This window comes from Drosophila sechellia, chromosome X, assembly GCF_004382195.2.
Source record: "Drosophila sechellia strain sech25 chromosome X, ASM438219v1, whole genome shotgun sequence".
NCBI lineage: Eukaryota > Metazoa > Arthropoda > Insecta > Diptera > Drosophilidae > Drosophila > Drosophila sechellia.
The window spans coordinates 10,052,359-10,067,845 of NC_045954.1; the positions used below are offsets into that span (position 1 = coordinate 10,052,359).

The window sequence follows — 15,487 nt, forward strand, 5'->3', positions numbered from 1 at the left end:
TTTCATAGGAATGGGGACATTTTACACGATGTTGATCAAATTTAATACGCTCTTTTATTACGGTACACTTTGTATGTGATGTTCGTCTGGCTTTCATTGATTTTGGAGTGCGAAATCAGGCCACACAAGAATTTTGCAAGAACAAGGGACTTTAAAGTTGGACAATGGCTGCCTCGGACAATTTTTGACTTATGCATAGCAGGGCAAGGGATTTTTGCTTTGTCGTTCTTGCCATCTATAAAACTGGTTGGTGTGGTGTACAGTGTAGTTGGCTTTTATATCACTCTTATAATTAAAATACATATACTTTGTGGCTAGTTAGATATTACTCACATGATGCGGTGGTAGGCATCGAGCTGGTTGTGCGCACAGGTCACGGACTGCTCGGATTCGGTGGAATCATCGCGCAGCGTTGCAACGCCGAGCGGCAGAATCGGTATGATCGCAGCTGTGGCAGCTGCGGCCGTTGCCGGCGGCCCCGCCAATGTCGCCGATTGTCCCGCTCCCGCTCCTGCTACTGCAACCGCTACCGCTGTCCCGCTTCCAGGTACCGCTGCTGCCGCTGCTCTGCCCGCCCCGACTGCGCTGCCAGGGAAGGTCTGCTGCGTGGAGGATGATGATGTCGTACTATCGAGCTCCTGTGCAAAGTGAGTTCCCAAAGAAAGTATATTTAGCTAAGCGGATCATCATTGAAAAGGTGGACAAAAGCGGTGTTTCAAAGGATCTAAGATAGGAGGTTCCTTGAGTTTCTTAAGCTACAAGGAAAAATATAACGTTTATTTAAAAGAAATGCAATCACCCAATCATAAATGAAGATAGCTTATCAAAAACATTTATAAATAAATTCAATTGAACTAAATCTATAAAATAAATAAAATTCATGCCAATAGAAGAAGTTTGAAGGCTTTAACGGGCTCTTTTGTCCACCTTCCGGTCATGGAAAAGTTGCAGCTGGCAGGTGCGAATGGTATGGATGGGTGGGCGTGGGTTCTAAAAAGGGTTGAGGCAGTGGGGGATTTTAGTGGTGGTTAGTGATGGAAAACCTTGATCTCGCCGGTTTCCGGCTGCGAGAATCGCTTCCGTTCGTAGAAGATCTCCCGCTCGATGGAGCGACTCCGGAAGGCGGGGGGCAGCGATCGTTTGGGGGGAGGTGTCTGCAACTTTGGGGTCACGGGTGTGTTGCTGCTGCCGCTGCCCGTTGACTGTTGTTGCTGCTGCTGTTGCTGCTGCTGCAGATGCTGTTGCTGCAGATGCAAGTGCTGCCGCTGCTGCTGCTGCTGCGAATGGGGATGTGTCTGGTGGGCGGCGGCTGCGCTGGACGAGGTGGGCGGACTTTTCTCGCTGGACTGCTGCTGATCGCGATGCTGCTGCTGCAGATGCTCGCGCTGCTGCTGGTGCTGCTGATGCTGCTGCTCGCGGTGCTGCTGCAGTTGCTGCTGCTGCTGGCGCTGCTGCTGCTGCTCGTCCCGCTTCTGCTGGCGGCGTATCTCAAAGTCCAGCAGACGGGCCTCGCGTTGCTCCTTGTCGCGCTGTTTGCATGCAATTGTCGCAAAGTGCATTCTTACTATCAGGTTTAATGGATTATCGCATGGCCATCGTTATTATTGCTGTTGCATTTTCAATTACTGCTTCATTTAGATTTGCTTTCTTTTCTTATCTATACTTTTTTTATAATTTTTCTTGGTATTTTTTTCTCTTTTTTTTTTTGAGGGATTACATTGGCTTTATCAAATTGTTAATTTGTTTGCACGCGCGGTAGACACACACACGCACACCGAATTGGCCGCGACAGAAAGAGATAGGGAGAAGGCAGACAGAGAGAGGCACACACACACACACTCACCTTGTAGTTGATAGCGTCCTGCTCTTCCTTTTTCGCCTCGCGCTCGTTTCGCTGTCGATCGCGCTGCTTCTCTTCGTCGGTCTGCGAGTTCTTGCTGTCTATATAATTTAAGGAAAGTGTTAAAAAAATATTAACAAACAAGGGAAATAATAGTAAATTAATAAAAAAGCAAGGTAATGGATCAACGATAAAGAACACATCAAAAAATATTCAATCAAAAGAAGAAAGCATGACAGAGAAAATGTATAAACAGATGTTAAATAAACATAAATGTTAGAAATATATGAGGAACATAGAAATAATCCAAGAAATCCATAAGAATAGAAAGAGAGAGAGAGACGGGGGAGAGAAAGAGGCCATGTTCAAACTGTTTCAATCAATTCTCATTATTGTATTTCAATTTGCAATTATTTTACTGTCATCCTCTACTCAAGCACTAAACATGCAAGTTGAAAAGTGCTAAATGGTCGGATAAAACAACTTGCAGCATGCATATCTACAGCTCGCACTCTTATACACACGCACACACACGCTCTCAACTACAAATATATGTCTTTATATATAAATATATATATATACACAGTTCAAGGCCACGCCCCCCTACTTACGCTGCTCCCCATCGCGCCCACCACGCACTGCCATCAAATAGCGACTCAGCCGAGGCGGTGTCATACTAATTCGCACCTTTCGACAGGTGAATAGCCCACACGGAATCAACAGTCGTCAGTTGCGGCCGAAGAGCCAGGCGAAACTGACACTGAGCACCAACATGCGGCCCACTAAAAACATAAAGCTAAACACTGAATCCAAAACACTAAACACAACCAAAGTTGACCGCGGCCCAATTAGTGTCATCTTCTCGGGAGGATTAATGCCCAGCTGCGAGTGTTCGCGGCAACCAGACAGATATGCATTCTGCGGTAGTGTGACCAAGTCACGCACGTAATTTGGAATTGCGGTGGGCACACTGCTTGCATTAAAGTTACTTCACAGTCAATATCAATTTCAATATCTACACATCAACACGATTGCCATTTGTTTGCATTTTTGTATTTCTCACGTTCGTTAATTATTTGACTTATTTATAATGGTGTTTTTCCTCGTTTTATTATTTTTTTCGGAGCATTCCCACTTTGAGGAGCGGTCTCTACTCGACTAACACTCAACATTTGGTTTGCTGCCAGTCGTTTTGCTTTCCTCGTGCATTTATGCTTCCCATGAATATTTGAGCTTTGAGCTTTGGCCTTGGCTTCAACCGATTCAACCCACCACAAGAGCACAAGAGCACAAGTGCGTCACAAGCGGTGAGTAAACACTTATTTGAGTCACTGTGTTGTGGTGGATTAAAATTGATCATAGGAAAGTAAAAATTGAAAGCGAATTTTTTAAGTTATATTTAAAGCCATTATTTTTCAGTTATTTACCTATGTGTGTAAAACATAATTTTCTACGCAAAAAGGAGAAAACCGGCTTACTTTCCATAACATAGTTTTTAGCCCCAAGCCTTGGCAAATACTCACATCGCCGTTACACAGTTTACTCATTTTATATTCTAGTTATCTGTTTAACCTTTTCGCAAGCTTCAAGCGTATGCAATTATCTCGTTCTACCCTTTTGATGACTTCAAAGAGGCCCGAGTGCCGCTAGTTGGGCGCCACAAGCTTACACCTGGCCCACCTTTGACCCCGTTCCATTCACAAACTACTTGCACACATACACACAGACGCATCAGGGTCTTCATTTTGTAGTATCATCATCGTAGTGTCATTATTATTATCATCATCAAAGCTCTACGAAAAATGCGAAAACAAAAACCAACCGAAAAATGTAAGACAACTAAGGGGAAACAAGGAACGTGGAACGAAACGAACTACACGTAACGTAACGGAACAACCAACGGAACGGAATAACGGAACTCGCTATGTAGGGGGGGCTTATTGTATTTGGTTTCATTTGGTCTATGGGGTTTCTAATGGGGATCTGTTTGTGGCCTAATGGTTTCTATTTCCATTAAGCCAACACTACGAGACCAGAGAGAGACAAAGACAGAGAGAGAGAGAGAGACGGAGAGAGGCGGGTAGTGTGAGACAGAAAGAGAAAGAAATTCTTCCTTACCTCAATGTGGTTTTTTTCTGATGTTGTACTTGTGGTGATGATGTTGTTCTTGTTGTTTCGAATTTGATTTTGATTATATTTTAGTAACGATTCTTGTCGAATTTGGCAATAGATTACACGCGATCGCGACGCGTACCGAAACGATTGGAATGGAATTAGTACCGTTAGGTGAGTGCGGTGTGTCTGAGTGTGTCTTTTAGGAAAGAGATAGACATATAGGCAGATAGAAAGAGAGGAGAGACTGAAAGGGAGAGATCTCCGTTTTCGATTTGATTCTGTAATTTCTTATTTTTGTATTCTTTCGCTTGTAATTCGTATTTGTTAGACTTGATTCCTTAGTTTTATGATTCCTTTTTTATTGTGTGTTGAACATAGAAGACAATACAATCAAAGAAGAGCAAAGAAAAGAAGTACAAAAAATAAATCTTCAATTATTTCGTACTTAAATCGGAACTAAATCTTATGTTTATTGATTGGGGAGAGCCAATAGACATCGTTTTAAGTATTTTAATACAATAAAAGAAGTTTGGCCTGCCCCAAAATAAAATCTATTTATATGGACTATCGAATGATAGAAAACCAAGGAAAATCTGGGATTATTATCCTCCAATTTATCCTTTAAGCCGGATTACCTCTCTCTTTGGCTCTGGTTTTCTGGGCCTTGACTACAGTTACGCTATATTATAATATATTTGGTATGTGGAAAAATATATGGATATACCTATGTTATATTAAGAACAGAAGGGTATGGTTATCATCGACTATATATGTAAAGAGCGAGATACTTTATGTGGCTTTCACATCTAAGAGGAGTCACTTAACAAACGTACCACATACAGACATACGTACAGACAAGATACATATATATGTTAAATACAGATAGATATACAGAGAGAGGACTCACAGGATGGCCTAGTCATACAAAAAAGAAGTGGAACCAAAGAACAAACGATTATCGCACTCCCTATAGACTATACACGGGCTATATATGAATGTATTATCATCGCTTTCGGTTATATCGATCAATCAGATTACATAGACATCGAGGGACGAACAACACAAACGAAGTGGGGATCGGTATTGTTTTGTTTTTTCTTTGTTTTGGGGGGAGGAATGGGAGGTATTACGAATAGTAATATTGGAGGGTCCAAGGTGCTGCCCCGCATGCGCAACCCGTAAGACTCACTTGAGGAACCGCCGCCAGCGCCCGGTGGCGGGTAGGAAAACCAAAATTGATGGGCCAGTTTGGAGTGGGGCCCAACCGAGGGGCTGTCTGGAAAGAGGACGTGGTATAGGTTAGTCAGTGTTCAATATGCAGTGTTCAACGCTGGAGGATCAAACGGATTCGTCACCAAAAAAGGTGTTTACACTCTGCACTCTTTTTCTCTAATCATAACTTTTGAAAAGGTCAAATCTCCGTGATCCTCCATAACCGAAACCATGCGAATTCCTATTCCTCGGTGGAATACTCACCGATAAACAAGTCCTGTTGCTTGCACTTGTGTGCGTGAGCCTGTGGAAGGACCTCAGTGGTTTTTCAGTTGTCCAGTTTTCCAGTTGTACTGTTTTCCAGTCTATGACTAGGCACGTGCGTTGAATTGAGTGAGGCTGGGTCCGACTGGGAATGGATGGTTCCAATTGTATTGCCAGATGGCCAAATACCCAGATAGCCAAATAGCCAAATAGAGAAGCGCCGAGGGCGTGTCAGTGGTTCATTTCGGCGCTTGGGGAATTTACCGAGCAACACGGCGATGGTCACCCGCTGGCCCAATGGTTTACTAATGGGAGCCGGAAAAAACACACAACAAACAAATTAGAGTCGTACGCAAATTGGGGCCATCAACTTACTGACTTGTAGTCAACCGTGTGGCAAGTAATCAACCTAACCTACGCATACACACACAAACACAGTCGCATACACTGTGAATAATAAAGTACAGCTAGTACTTAATTTACATGTTCCCCTGTTGAATTGCCATAGAAAAGAATATATATAGCCACTGTTCCTGAGATCTATGGAAAATCAAACTAACTTTCTGATTGATATAATAGGTATAAAAAAGGCACTTAAAAATATAAGATATGTGTTTTGTTCATTTTGTGGAGTGTAAGGATAGGCATTAGCAACCGCAAAATGCCGAATTGCTGTGGCAAGCAAATCTGGTTAACCATGGCAAATCAAATCGAATGGCATTACATCAGCGAGAGCCACTCGAGGGTTAAGTGGCTGGCTGCATGGGTTAATGGGGGTAGAAGAGGACTCGGAGCAGCTTTTATGCCATCTGTATGGGCTTAGGCACCAGCATGTGAAAATGGGTCAAAAACGTGACTCTTTGGCGATAAGAAAGCGGTGGGTGGGTGGAGCTGGGCGTGGGAAATGTGGACAAAAGGCGGTTTTAAAAAGTGGGCGAAGTAGTATGCCCCAAGGGGCGGGGCGGTCCTAACCTTTCCAACACAAAAGGATACCACCAAATGACACTGTTTTCAGTTAGGCATTTGCCGTTTCGTTTAATTTTTACAACCAGATAAATGGATGCTTTTTAATTTGTTCTTTTTTTGTGTAGATTTCATTGGCTTATGTTCGAGCTAATTAACCGGTTTATCATAATTATCTCGTTATTAATTAGTGTTTATATATATTTGATTGTACTATAAGCTTATCTTCAAAGATTTGGATACAGCAGGAAACTTATGATATTTTTTTTTGTAAAAGAACAAGTAATTTGTATATTTTGTTTAAGGTTTTCGCTGAATTCATATCATTTCACTAAGATCTATTCCATATATTAATGCTTCTCTGCTAATTTCATTTTCCTTCTATGATTTAATGAATTTTCAAGAACATGTGTGGTTTTACTCTCCATATTTGGGTCACTTTATCAGCGGAAGTTCTCCTTTTGTCATCGCTTCAACTTTGCCATTTGAGCATCCTTTTTTACCCGAGTATTTCTAATCGGTTTATTTTGTATTTTATAATTTTTATTACGCCTTGTTTTGTTTTCTAATTTAATTAATCCGGTAAGAGTGCTTTTGTGTTAGCTGGTACAACAACCATTATGAAATTTTATTGCTTGCCATCTACTCACACAGTCACACACACACACAAACACTCGGAAAAAAACAACAACAACTGGGCCTAGAGGGCAAAACCAACAACACACACGTTAATGTGAGTGAGCGCGGGGGGAGCGGGGAGGTCCTGTTGCGACCCAAAAGGGAAAGCAACTGTTAATTAATGCTATTGTGAATTTTTACGCACTATATTTCTCTTTTCTCGCACAACAACAAAAAAAACTAGGAACACACACACTGGCAAACAAAGTGGGCAACAAACAGGAGCACAGAGAGAGTGAGATTGAGAGGGATAGCGGAGGAAGAGAGTGAGAAATTCGCAATTTGGCACACTGCGAATTACCGTTGTGCCACTCACTGCTCCTGCTGCCGCTGCGTTTTGGTTTATTTCCTGTCATGCCACTGCCAAAATCAGGACACGTTACTAATGCGTAAAACGCTGGCAAAAAATCCAACGAAAAAAATATGAAATCAACATGAAAATTGAAACGCAATCAGAGCAGAGTGGAAATGCAGGAAAAGCGTGAAAAACGAAATAGGACTCAACTCGACGGAGGCGGCGCCCTTGCAACTGCTTGCTGCTCTGCTTGCGACTGCCTGCGACTGCGACTGTGGCTGCTGCTTGCGCGTTTGCGACTGCTGCGGCTCCTCTGCTGCGGCTTCTGCGGCGGCTTCTGCTGCTGCTGTTGCGTCGGCTCCCTTCGCCAAATGCGAGTGCGTGCGATGGCGACGAGGGACGCGGAGCAGGACGAGCAGGAAGCTGCGCCGGAGGTGCAAGCCGACCAGAGCGGCCCCACATGATTAAAAAGCTAACGGGGAGCGTCGCAGGACATCTGCAGAGAGCGCATGCTGCCGCCAGAGAGAACGAGAGAGAAAGCTTCTGCCCACAGAGAGACATTTGGAAGGCAGTGTTGGCCGTTCGAATGTAAGGATTAAAGCTCTGTCTAGCTTGAAAACTTCCTTTCTATAAATCAGCTGGATTCTGATTGCTTTCGTTACTAGTCATGCACCAAGTTTAACCAAGTTTTAATAAATTAACACATCCCATTTCAGCTTTCTTCGATTGTATGTCCAAACACAATCAGTTTTATGCCATAACACTAGTAATACAAGGTGTGTTCCAAAGTAAACAGGACTTTTTGAATCTAGCGCCCTCTAGTGGCGTCATCCTTATGTCGACTAGTGCGTTAGAATCTGCTATCCTTCATTGACTTCCAGTAAATATTTCATAACATTCCATCTATTAGAAGTGAAGTTATTGCGTTTTAAGTGTCAGTACTTTTTTGTCATCGGTGCGAAAATGAGCTTCGAGCAAAGAGCCACCAAATAAATTTTGTTTTAAAATTGGTAAAACTTTCACCGAAACGATTCAATTGATGAAACAAGTTTATGGCGATGATTGCTTATCCCGTAGCAGAGTGCACGAGTGGTTTCAACGTTTTCAAAGTGGTCGTGAGGAAATAAATGACGGACGAGCCGAAACCCAAAAAATCGCGCCTGGAGAAGTCAAAAGTGAAGACAATGCTGATTTGTTTTTATGATTCCAAGGGTATTGTCCACAAAGAATTTGTTCCACACGGACAAAACGTTAATGCGGTATTCTACCTTGGAGTTTTGAAGCGTTAGGTGCGTCGTATTCGACGTGTTCGGCCCGAATATCGCGAAGATGGAAGTTGGCGTTTGTTGCACGATAATGCGCCGTCTCATCGATCGACGCTTGTGACCGATTATTTGACCAAAAATCACATTTTAACGATCAACCACTCCCCGTATTCACCTGATATGGCACCGTGCGACTTCTACCTTTTCGGAAAAATGCATTTGCCGATGAAAGGAAAGCGTTATGCAGACGTGGAGGCCATTCAAAAGGCGTGCACCGGCATACTAGCGGCCATACCGGGCAACGAGCTAAAACACTCGTTCGACAAACTTTTGGACCGTGCAAAAAGCTGTATTGAAGCAGGAGGAGACTATTTTGAATAAAATTAATTGATTTTGCCGATAAAACCATTTGTTCTGTCTATTTTTTAAAAGTCCTGTTTACTTTGGAACGCACCTTGTAATAGTCCAAATATGGAATGTGAGGCCTTGTTGAGCTCGTAATTAAATTTCCAATCAAACTGTGTTCAAAAATGCAAATTATATTTTTTCGCCATTTTTTGCAAATTTTTATGATGTTACCCTTTACAAAAAATGCAAAAATTGACCCAAAAATTAATTTTCCTAAATTCTTCAAAAAGTGATAGGGATCGTAATTTGCTGCTCAAAACAGTTCAGTTATTCTTTCGTCTGTATGACAATTTTCACCGAAGTTATGATGAAAATTCCGTTTGTAAATATCAAGTTTTTGGCAAAAGCCGTTTTTCCGAATTTCGGACATCAATTAGTCAGTTTTTTTGCCACAACTTTAAAAATAATAGCCTGAATATAGAATGTTATACCTCGTTGAGCTCGTAATTTAATTTCCAATCAAACTGTGTTCAAAAATGCAAATTCTATTTTTTGGCCATTTTTTGCAAATTTTGATGATGATACCCCTTACAAAAAATGCGAAAATGGACTCAAAAATTTTTTTCCTTTATTCTTCAACAAGTGATGGGCATGTTTGGCTTTGGTAATAAGCTCAAAACTTTTGTTCTTTCCTCTTTATGATTATTTTTAGCAAAGTTGCGTATTAAATGTCCATCAAGGTAAATAATGAAAAATAAATAGCGAAATTAGAGCGTATTTAACAGCTTTGGTATCTGTCGCTAGACAATTTATTTTAAAAATAAGCTTTTCGAAGCTCCATCGTTCGTGAAAGCTTTATGGATGCTAATAAAAACGAAAAAGACACGATCGGAGATGAATAGAATACCAAAGTGCATTTATAATTTTTTATATGTGTTGGCATTATTTATAAAAGTATCTTTACTTATGGGATGCTCCTTTTTTCATGCGTTCACAAATTATCTGTTTGCCAAAAAAAAACATACACTTTGTCGAATGGTCAATATAATTTTTATCGATAAGAAACCTTAAATAAGGCCAAAATAAATATTATTATTAGTGCAAAGGGTATAAATACTTCAGATTGGATTCCTAGTTTTATGTTTATGTATGTATGATTGTTTTCACGTTTATCTGCACTTCTATATCTTCTTATTTGTGTGTGTTATTTTAGGGGGCACGTTGGCTAGACTCAAAGTTAGATAATGTCCGTATCAGCGGAGATAAGCCCCGAAAATTTGTATCGCAAATTGCTAATTTGGGCAAAAGGCCGAAATTGTAGAGTCCGAAAATGGAATACTAAACCGTGTCATTTGGAAACTCAAATTTCACCTATCAGCGAATAGGACGAATATCACGAACTATTTGGATGTCAGTATTTTCGCACACGCACTCGCCGACTCACGCGATAAGGTTAAATATAGTACGGTTCTGAGTGCACACATCCTTACATAAACAATTTGCCACTCAGAGAAAATAACTGACATTTATTTGGCAAACACAACTACATACATATGTTTCTTGGGACGAATTCTAATGATCGTGTATACGAAATTTACCTGATATTTGTTGTTTTACAGCAAGAGTTAGAGTTATTTTTGAAAAATTGCTTGTGATTTTATGACTGCAACATGCATTAGAAGAAGTTTTTAGAAGTTTTTTTCAGTGTATGCGCATCTTAGCATGCATATCAACGAACTCTCTGAGAACTGTGTTCAATTATTTTGCAGCGGCGAACGAATGCAATTATTTTCCCCCACACCCTTTCATTCATCCGCCGTATTTTTCACTCTCTTCGCCTTCATTTCAATCGGTTTGTTGAACTTTGTCTATTGGACAGGCGAAAGAAAAATAATCCGACTATTCCCGAATTTTCCAAATCAAAAACTCAAATCTCAAGCCGCTCTTATCGCACCTTTTTTTCGTTCCACGCTTCAATCGGTGACCTTGAAAAATGCTGATAAACATAAAAACAGAGACCCCAAAAACCGAATAAAGTAGAAACAGAACCAAACAAAGTCTGTGTTTGGAATCAAAACAAAAAAAACAGAGAGCATATGGTACATGTATATTGGGGAGTGCTTGTGTATTTGTGTAGAACTCGTTTTTTAAATGCGTCGTGCGTTTATTTGCGCTTCTCTTATACAAATATATATAAACAAAATTCATAAATTCATAAAATGTATAAACTGTAGTCTTTAGCTCTAAATACAAATTAAATACGTACAAAATGCTTAGCTTAATTATATCGAAAGAAACACTGTGTAAATGGGCAACAAAAAAATTAATGAAACATGTGCTTAGGTTAGGTTAAATAATAACAACACAGAAAAAAATTGGGCTGCGTTTGGACCTGATATTAAATTATCAAATGATTGCTTATGTATGCATATTTACTTCCTGATGCAATGATGCATTTAAATTAATTTAAAATAATGTCTGATCGTCTATTCACATTAACTAAATACGCTGTTTTGCAAATATCAGATATTAATTAAGAAATTTGGTATTAATATATAGTTTTATGTGTAACCTTTAAATTCAGATCCATTTTTATAGAAAAATATGAGTAGCAGCACAGAAAAAATGGTTTGATGGTTTGCTTGGATGGGATGTAAACGAATTCAAAACTTTGTTCTGTGATTTCTATGATTATTTCCCGTTTCAATTGGCTCGCCAAGTGCGTCCTCTATTGAAGTGGCTGATTACAGGTGATGGCTGATTGTTTGGATTGATGGGTCACCTCCATGATTTTGGGGCTACTCTCTGTCGGCGGGGTTTGTTGGCTCCTTGCCGGAGTTCTTGCACTGCAAACAATAGCGATAGGATACCGGCTCCGGTGGCTTGTTAACCCCTATGTTGACCTGGGTGGCCGCTGCCGCCGCTCCGCCCACGGAATCGAAGGGATTCGGCTTACTGTCCACGGGACTGATGGGGAAGTGCTGCCAGTGGGGGCAGGGCATCTGCTTGGGCGGATGGATGGGGAACGGCATTTTCACACTTGTTTTTTCTTGCACTGGTTGAGGTTTAAAGTTGGCCAAAGAAGCTATATTTTGTATCTTAAATCTGTATCTATATCTGTAGTTGTATCTGTGTTGTGTTTGTATCTCTATCTGCAACTGCAACTGGAGCGACTGCCGCTCTGTTCGGAGTCTCAATGCGAACTGTGCGGATTGCTAGAAGCGACGCCGCAACGTCAACGACCAAAACAAAAAACAAAAACAAGCCAAGCACAAAGAGTAGAACCTTCTCAGACGAGTGAGGCGACCGGCAAATACCCTGCAATAGAAAAGTATATCAGTATCAAGTGGAGGATAAATAACAATTAAATTCTATTTGTAATTTTTAAGTTCAGTTGATATATAAAAGTTTTCAGTTAGTAGTAAGAACTTAAGTCGCATTTTTGTGGTTCATTTTATTTTTAGAATAATACATTTTAAATTGTTTGAACTTTTTAGGTTGGTAAATATTGGCTTATAAACCTTTACCCGACCACTTGTGTGACTTTTTTAAAAACCTAGGGTATGCCAACAACTTGGAGCTACAACAACAGTGTCATCCACGGCATTGCCATGCAGCGCGCACGCACACACCCTCAGCTGGTCTGGTCTGGCGGGCTCGTCTAGTCTACTCGACAAAGAAGAGCGAATGAGAGGGAAAACGACCGGTCTGATACGGTACACTGAGAGAAACGCCAAGCTAGTATGTGCTTAATCACTTTTAATGCGACACAATTTACAGTGTCGGCAAACCCAAGACTGCAGTCTTAACCCCATGTAATGGTAAAATCTCTTCTTCTCAGAGAGGTCCTCTTATATTTCTTTGGGTGTACTCTCTCGCACGCTTGTTTTCGCATTTTTTTGGAAGTGGGCGGTGGGTGGCGAATGCAATCGCCAGTTGGCACTCCTCCATTTTATCGTTATGCTTTGTTCGCATTCGATTCCCCGTTTTACTGCCCCTTCTGAGGATCTTATGCTGGCAAAATTTGGACTTTGCACGACAATCGAATGTTAACCCATTACGTTAAAAAATACATTATAAATATCCCTTTGAAAAATTTAGAAAACTCTTTCCGAAAGCAATACATTTTATTAGCTTCGCATTTGGATACGTATCTACATATAGCTAAAGATTGTTTCTTGAACAATCATGATTCAAGGGGTTAATCGAAGTGGCTGGAAGGGTGGATATGTCGCGACGAACTCCCTTTCCGGGTTCTCGAATCGCCGGCGAATGTTGTTAACCTCACATTGTGCTTTGTGTTCGCCTTTTGTGCAAGTTTCTTCATCAAGTATACGCACATTCGGTTTAAGTGGGCTGCTCATTAATTGAGCTCGACAACTGCTCGCTCGTGAAGTGGCTTATGTGGCAGATACATAAATATATCTGAAAGTGGAATCACCGGGTTATGGGGGGCACTCGTTTATAGTCGGACAAACTATCAATGAGCTATCAATGTGCTGCGAGATTAAAATATTTACACAAAGAAAGAGCTGAATAAGCAGGGAATTTCCAACACTACGTATGAGTGTAGTATAAGAATATATATAAGAATAGAATAAGAATATATATGTATTTTCAAACCCCTTTTTGAAGCGTTTGAATACCGTATGAACTAAATAAATAACGCACAGTTATAAGTTAATTATTAGATCTTTATTAAACTTATGATTTAGGCAAAATACACGTGACATCCTCAGCAGCTCAGGGACTGCCGTTGATGAATGTATTGTGTCTGATGCATTTACAAACTGCCATTCGAATCTGTGTGTTCGGCATTATAATCGGATATATTATATATCTCGCTATTGGCCTCAATTCTAATTTGATCTAAACAAAAAAAGGTTTTGCTCTAGACACTAAATTTATGCTTAGTTAGTATCGAATTCATTCTTTTCTTCCTATTCTTTTTAAGCATTTAGCTCGTTTAACTTTTGTTAGCTTGGATTTATTAGATTTCTTCATTTATCGGTGTAATTAAATTTGATATTATTTTATTTTGTTAAAATGTTTCTTTAAAATTCTTTTGTTTTACATTAGGGTCTTAGCTTATGTTTTATGTTATTTTACGTTTGTTAAATCACTTTACACAGAACAAGCTGCGTATGTTACAAAAAAAAAAAACAATTAAATAACTTCTATATTCCTTTTATCATGCGATCCTTGTGGCTTAGACTATGGATTACAGTTATAAATAGAATTATAAATATGTTTACTGTTGGTATTATTATTATAAAAAACCTTTACAGTTGTTAAAAATTAAATTACCATTCGCTCGGCACGTTCCATCGTATCATTAATTTATTTTAACAATTGCCTACGTTTTATTTGATTTAATTAAATACAAATATATATTTATTTATTTACTGTATATATATTCATTTGCGTTCTTTTCGCTTGATGTTCTTGATTTAAGGTAATTCGCGTTACATTTCTTTCGTCACATAAAGTAAGCTAGACTCTATATTAGATTTATATTTAAATATTTAGGCTACAAAGTAAACAATATTGTGTAAGAATATATTTGTATAAATATCAATTCGATTTTCTTCTGCCTTCATTTTGTGAGGAAAGTCAGTAGAAATTATATACAAAATAAAGTGGTCAAAGATTCGAATTGGAAATTAGCAGAGTAGATCTTACGAAATGCCCCCCAAGTGGCCATAAATCCACACAGAGATATAGTCGCAGATCGAGAATTGCGTATAGAATGCTTGTAGAGATAGTTACGTAGCTGGTTAGTTGAAAAAGTGCCTTGTGTGAGCGCAAGGAAAATCATAATAAGAACACCTGAGTTTTACATTTACACGTATATCATATTATATATCATATCATAATTAATATCAAGAGTTTTTGCCTACGTCTACGTCATTCGCATTTAAATGGAAATTGAGGTCTTCCCACCATCCACCTCTGTCAACTATTTGGATTGCTATTAATTCCATAAGATAAATCAAGAAGAGAGACTTGGAGAAACTTGTGCAAACAGTTAAGAACTAAACTACGATATATCCGTTTAAGTTTACGTTCCTATATATGTGCAAGCTTTATAAATATGTTACATTGACAGTTTCTCGAGTGTGTGTCTGTGTGCCTGGATTGATTGTAAGCATACAATATCTTTCGTAAGCAGTTGTCATTCTCACGTAATCTAACTAATAACTTAAACAAAACAAAAAAAAATGTTACGATCTGGTACACACATGTGTAGGTTTCCAAATATCGCGAGCTAAGTAAGGTGCATTGCTAGGGACAGGCCGAACAGCCAGCGGCGCAGCATGGCGCCCGTTTATGATGCGTTCGAAACCGGAAGCGTTACGGGCGCCTGTCTGTAGTACGCATTCGCACCCTTGATCGGCAGCGGATGGGCCTCCGTGTTGAACACCCATTCGTCCAGCGGCAGCACCGAATCATCCGAGAACAGCAAGTACAGGTACTGCAAGGGAACCAATTGTTTAAATTCAATTT

At 40.0% G+C, this 15,487-nt stretch overlaps 3 protein-coding genes and 1 long non-coding RNA gene across 6 annotated transcripts in view; 1 reads left to right on the forward strand and 3 right to left on the reverse strand.

Annotated features, from left to right (window-relative positions):
• Positions 1–730: 730 nt before the first annotated feature.
• LOC6617532 (myb-like protein Q) lies at positions 731–3,122 on the reverse strand. The gene is made up of 3 exons (XM_032724446.1): positions 2,452–3,122; positions 1,844–1,941; positions 731–1,529 (listed from the first exon to the last, which is right to left on the reverse strand). Exons 1-3 carry the CDS (start codon positions 2,513–2,515, stop codon positions 1,029–1,031), a joined length of 663 nt encoding a protein of 220 aa, XP_032580337.1. The 5' UTR covers positions 2,516–3,122; the 3' UTR covers positions 731–1,028.
• LOC116801970 lies at positions 3,070–7,374 on the forward strand. Its single transcript, XR_004362350.1, has 3 exons — positions 3,070–3,147; positions 7,049–7,127; positions 7,257–7,374. It is a non-coding gene; the product is annotated as an uncharacterized LOC116801970 (long non-coding RNA).
• Positions 7,375–11,084: 3,710 nt separating this feature from the next.
• On the reverse strand, positions 11,085–12,189 carry LOC6617534. The gene has a single exon (XM_032724447.1). The coding sequence runs from the start codon at positions 12,010–12,012 to the stop codon at positions 11,779–11,781; it is 234 nt and encodes a 77-aa protein (XP_032580338.1). The 5' UTR covers positions 12,013–12,189; the 3' UTR covers positions 11,085–11,778.
• A 1,471-nt stretch (positions 12,190–13,660) lies between these two features.
• LOC6617535 (mannosyl-oligosaccharide alpha-1,2-mannosidase IA) overlaps positions 13,661–15,487 on the reverse strand; it is a 48,939-nt gene continuing 47,112 nt past the window's right edge. For all 3 annotated transcript variants that reach the window (XM_032724208.1, XM_032724207.1, XM_002041814.2), the window contains one exon: positions 13,661–15,455. In XM_032724208.1, the coding sequence (XP_032580099.1) occupies positions 15,309–15,455 (147 nt within the window). In that variant the 3' untranslated portion in view covers positions 13,661–15,308. The remainder of the gene's footprint in view (positions 15,456–15,487) is intronic.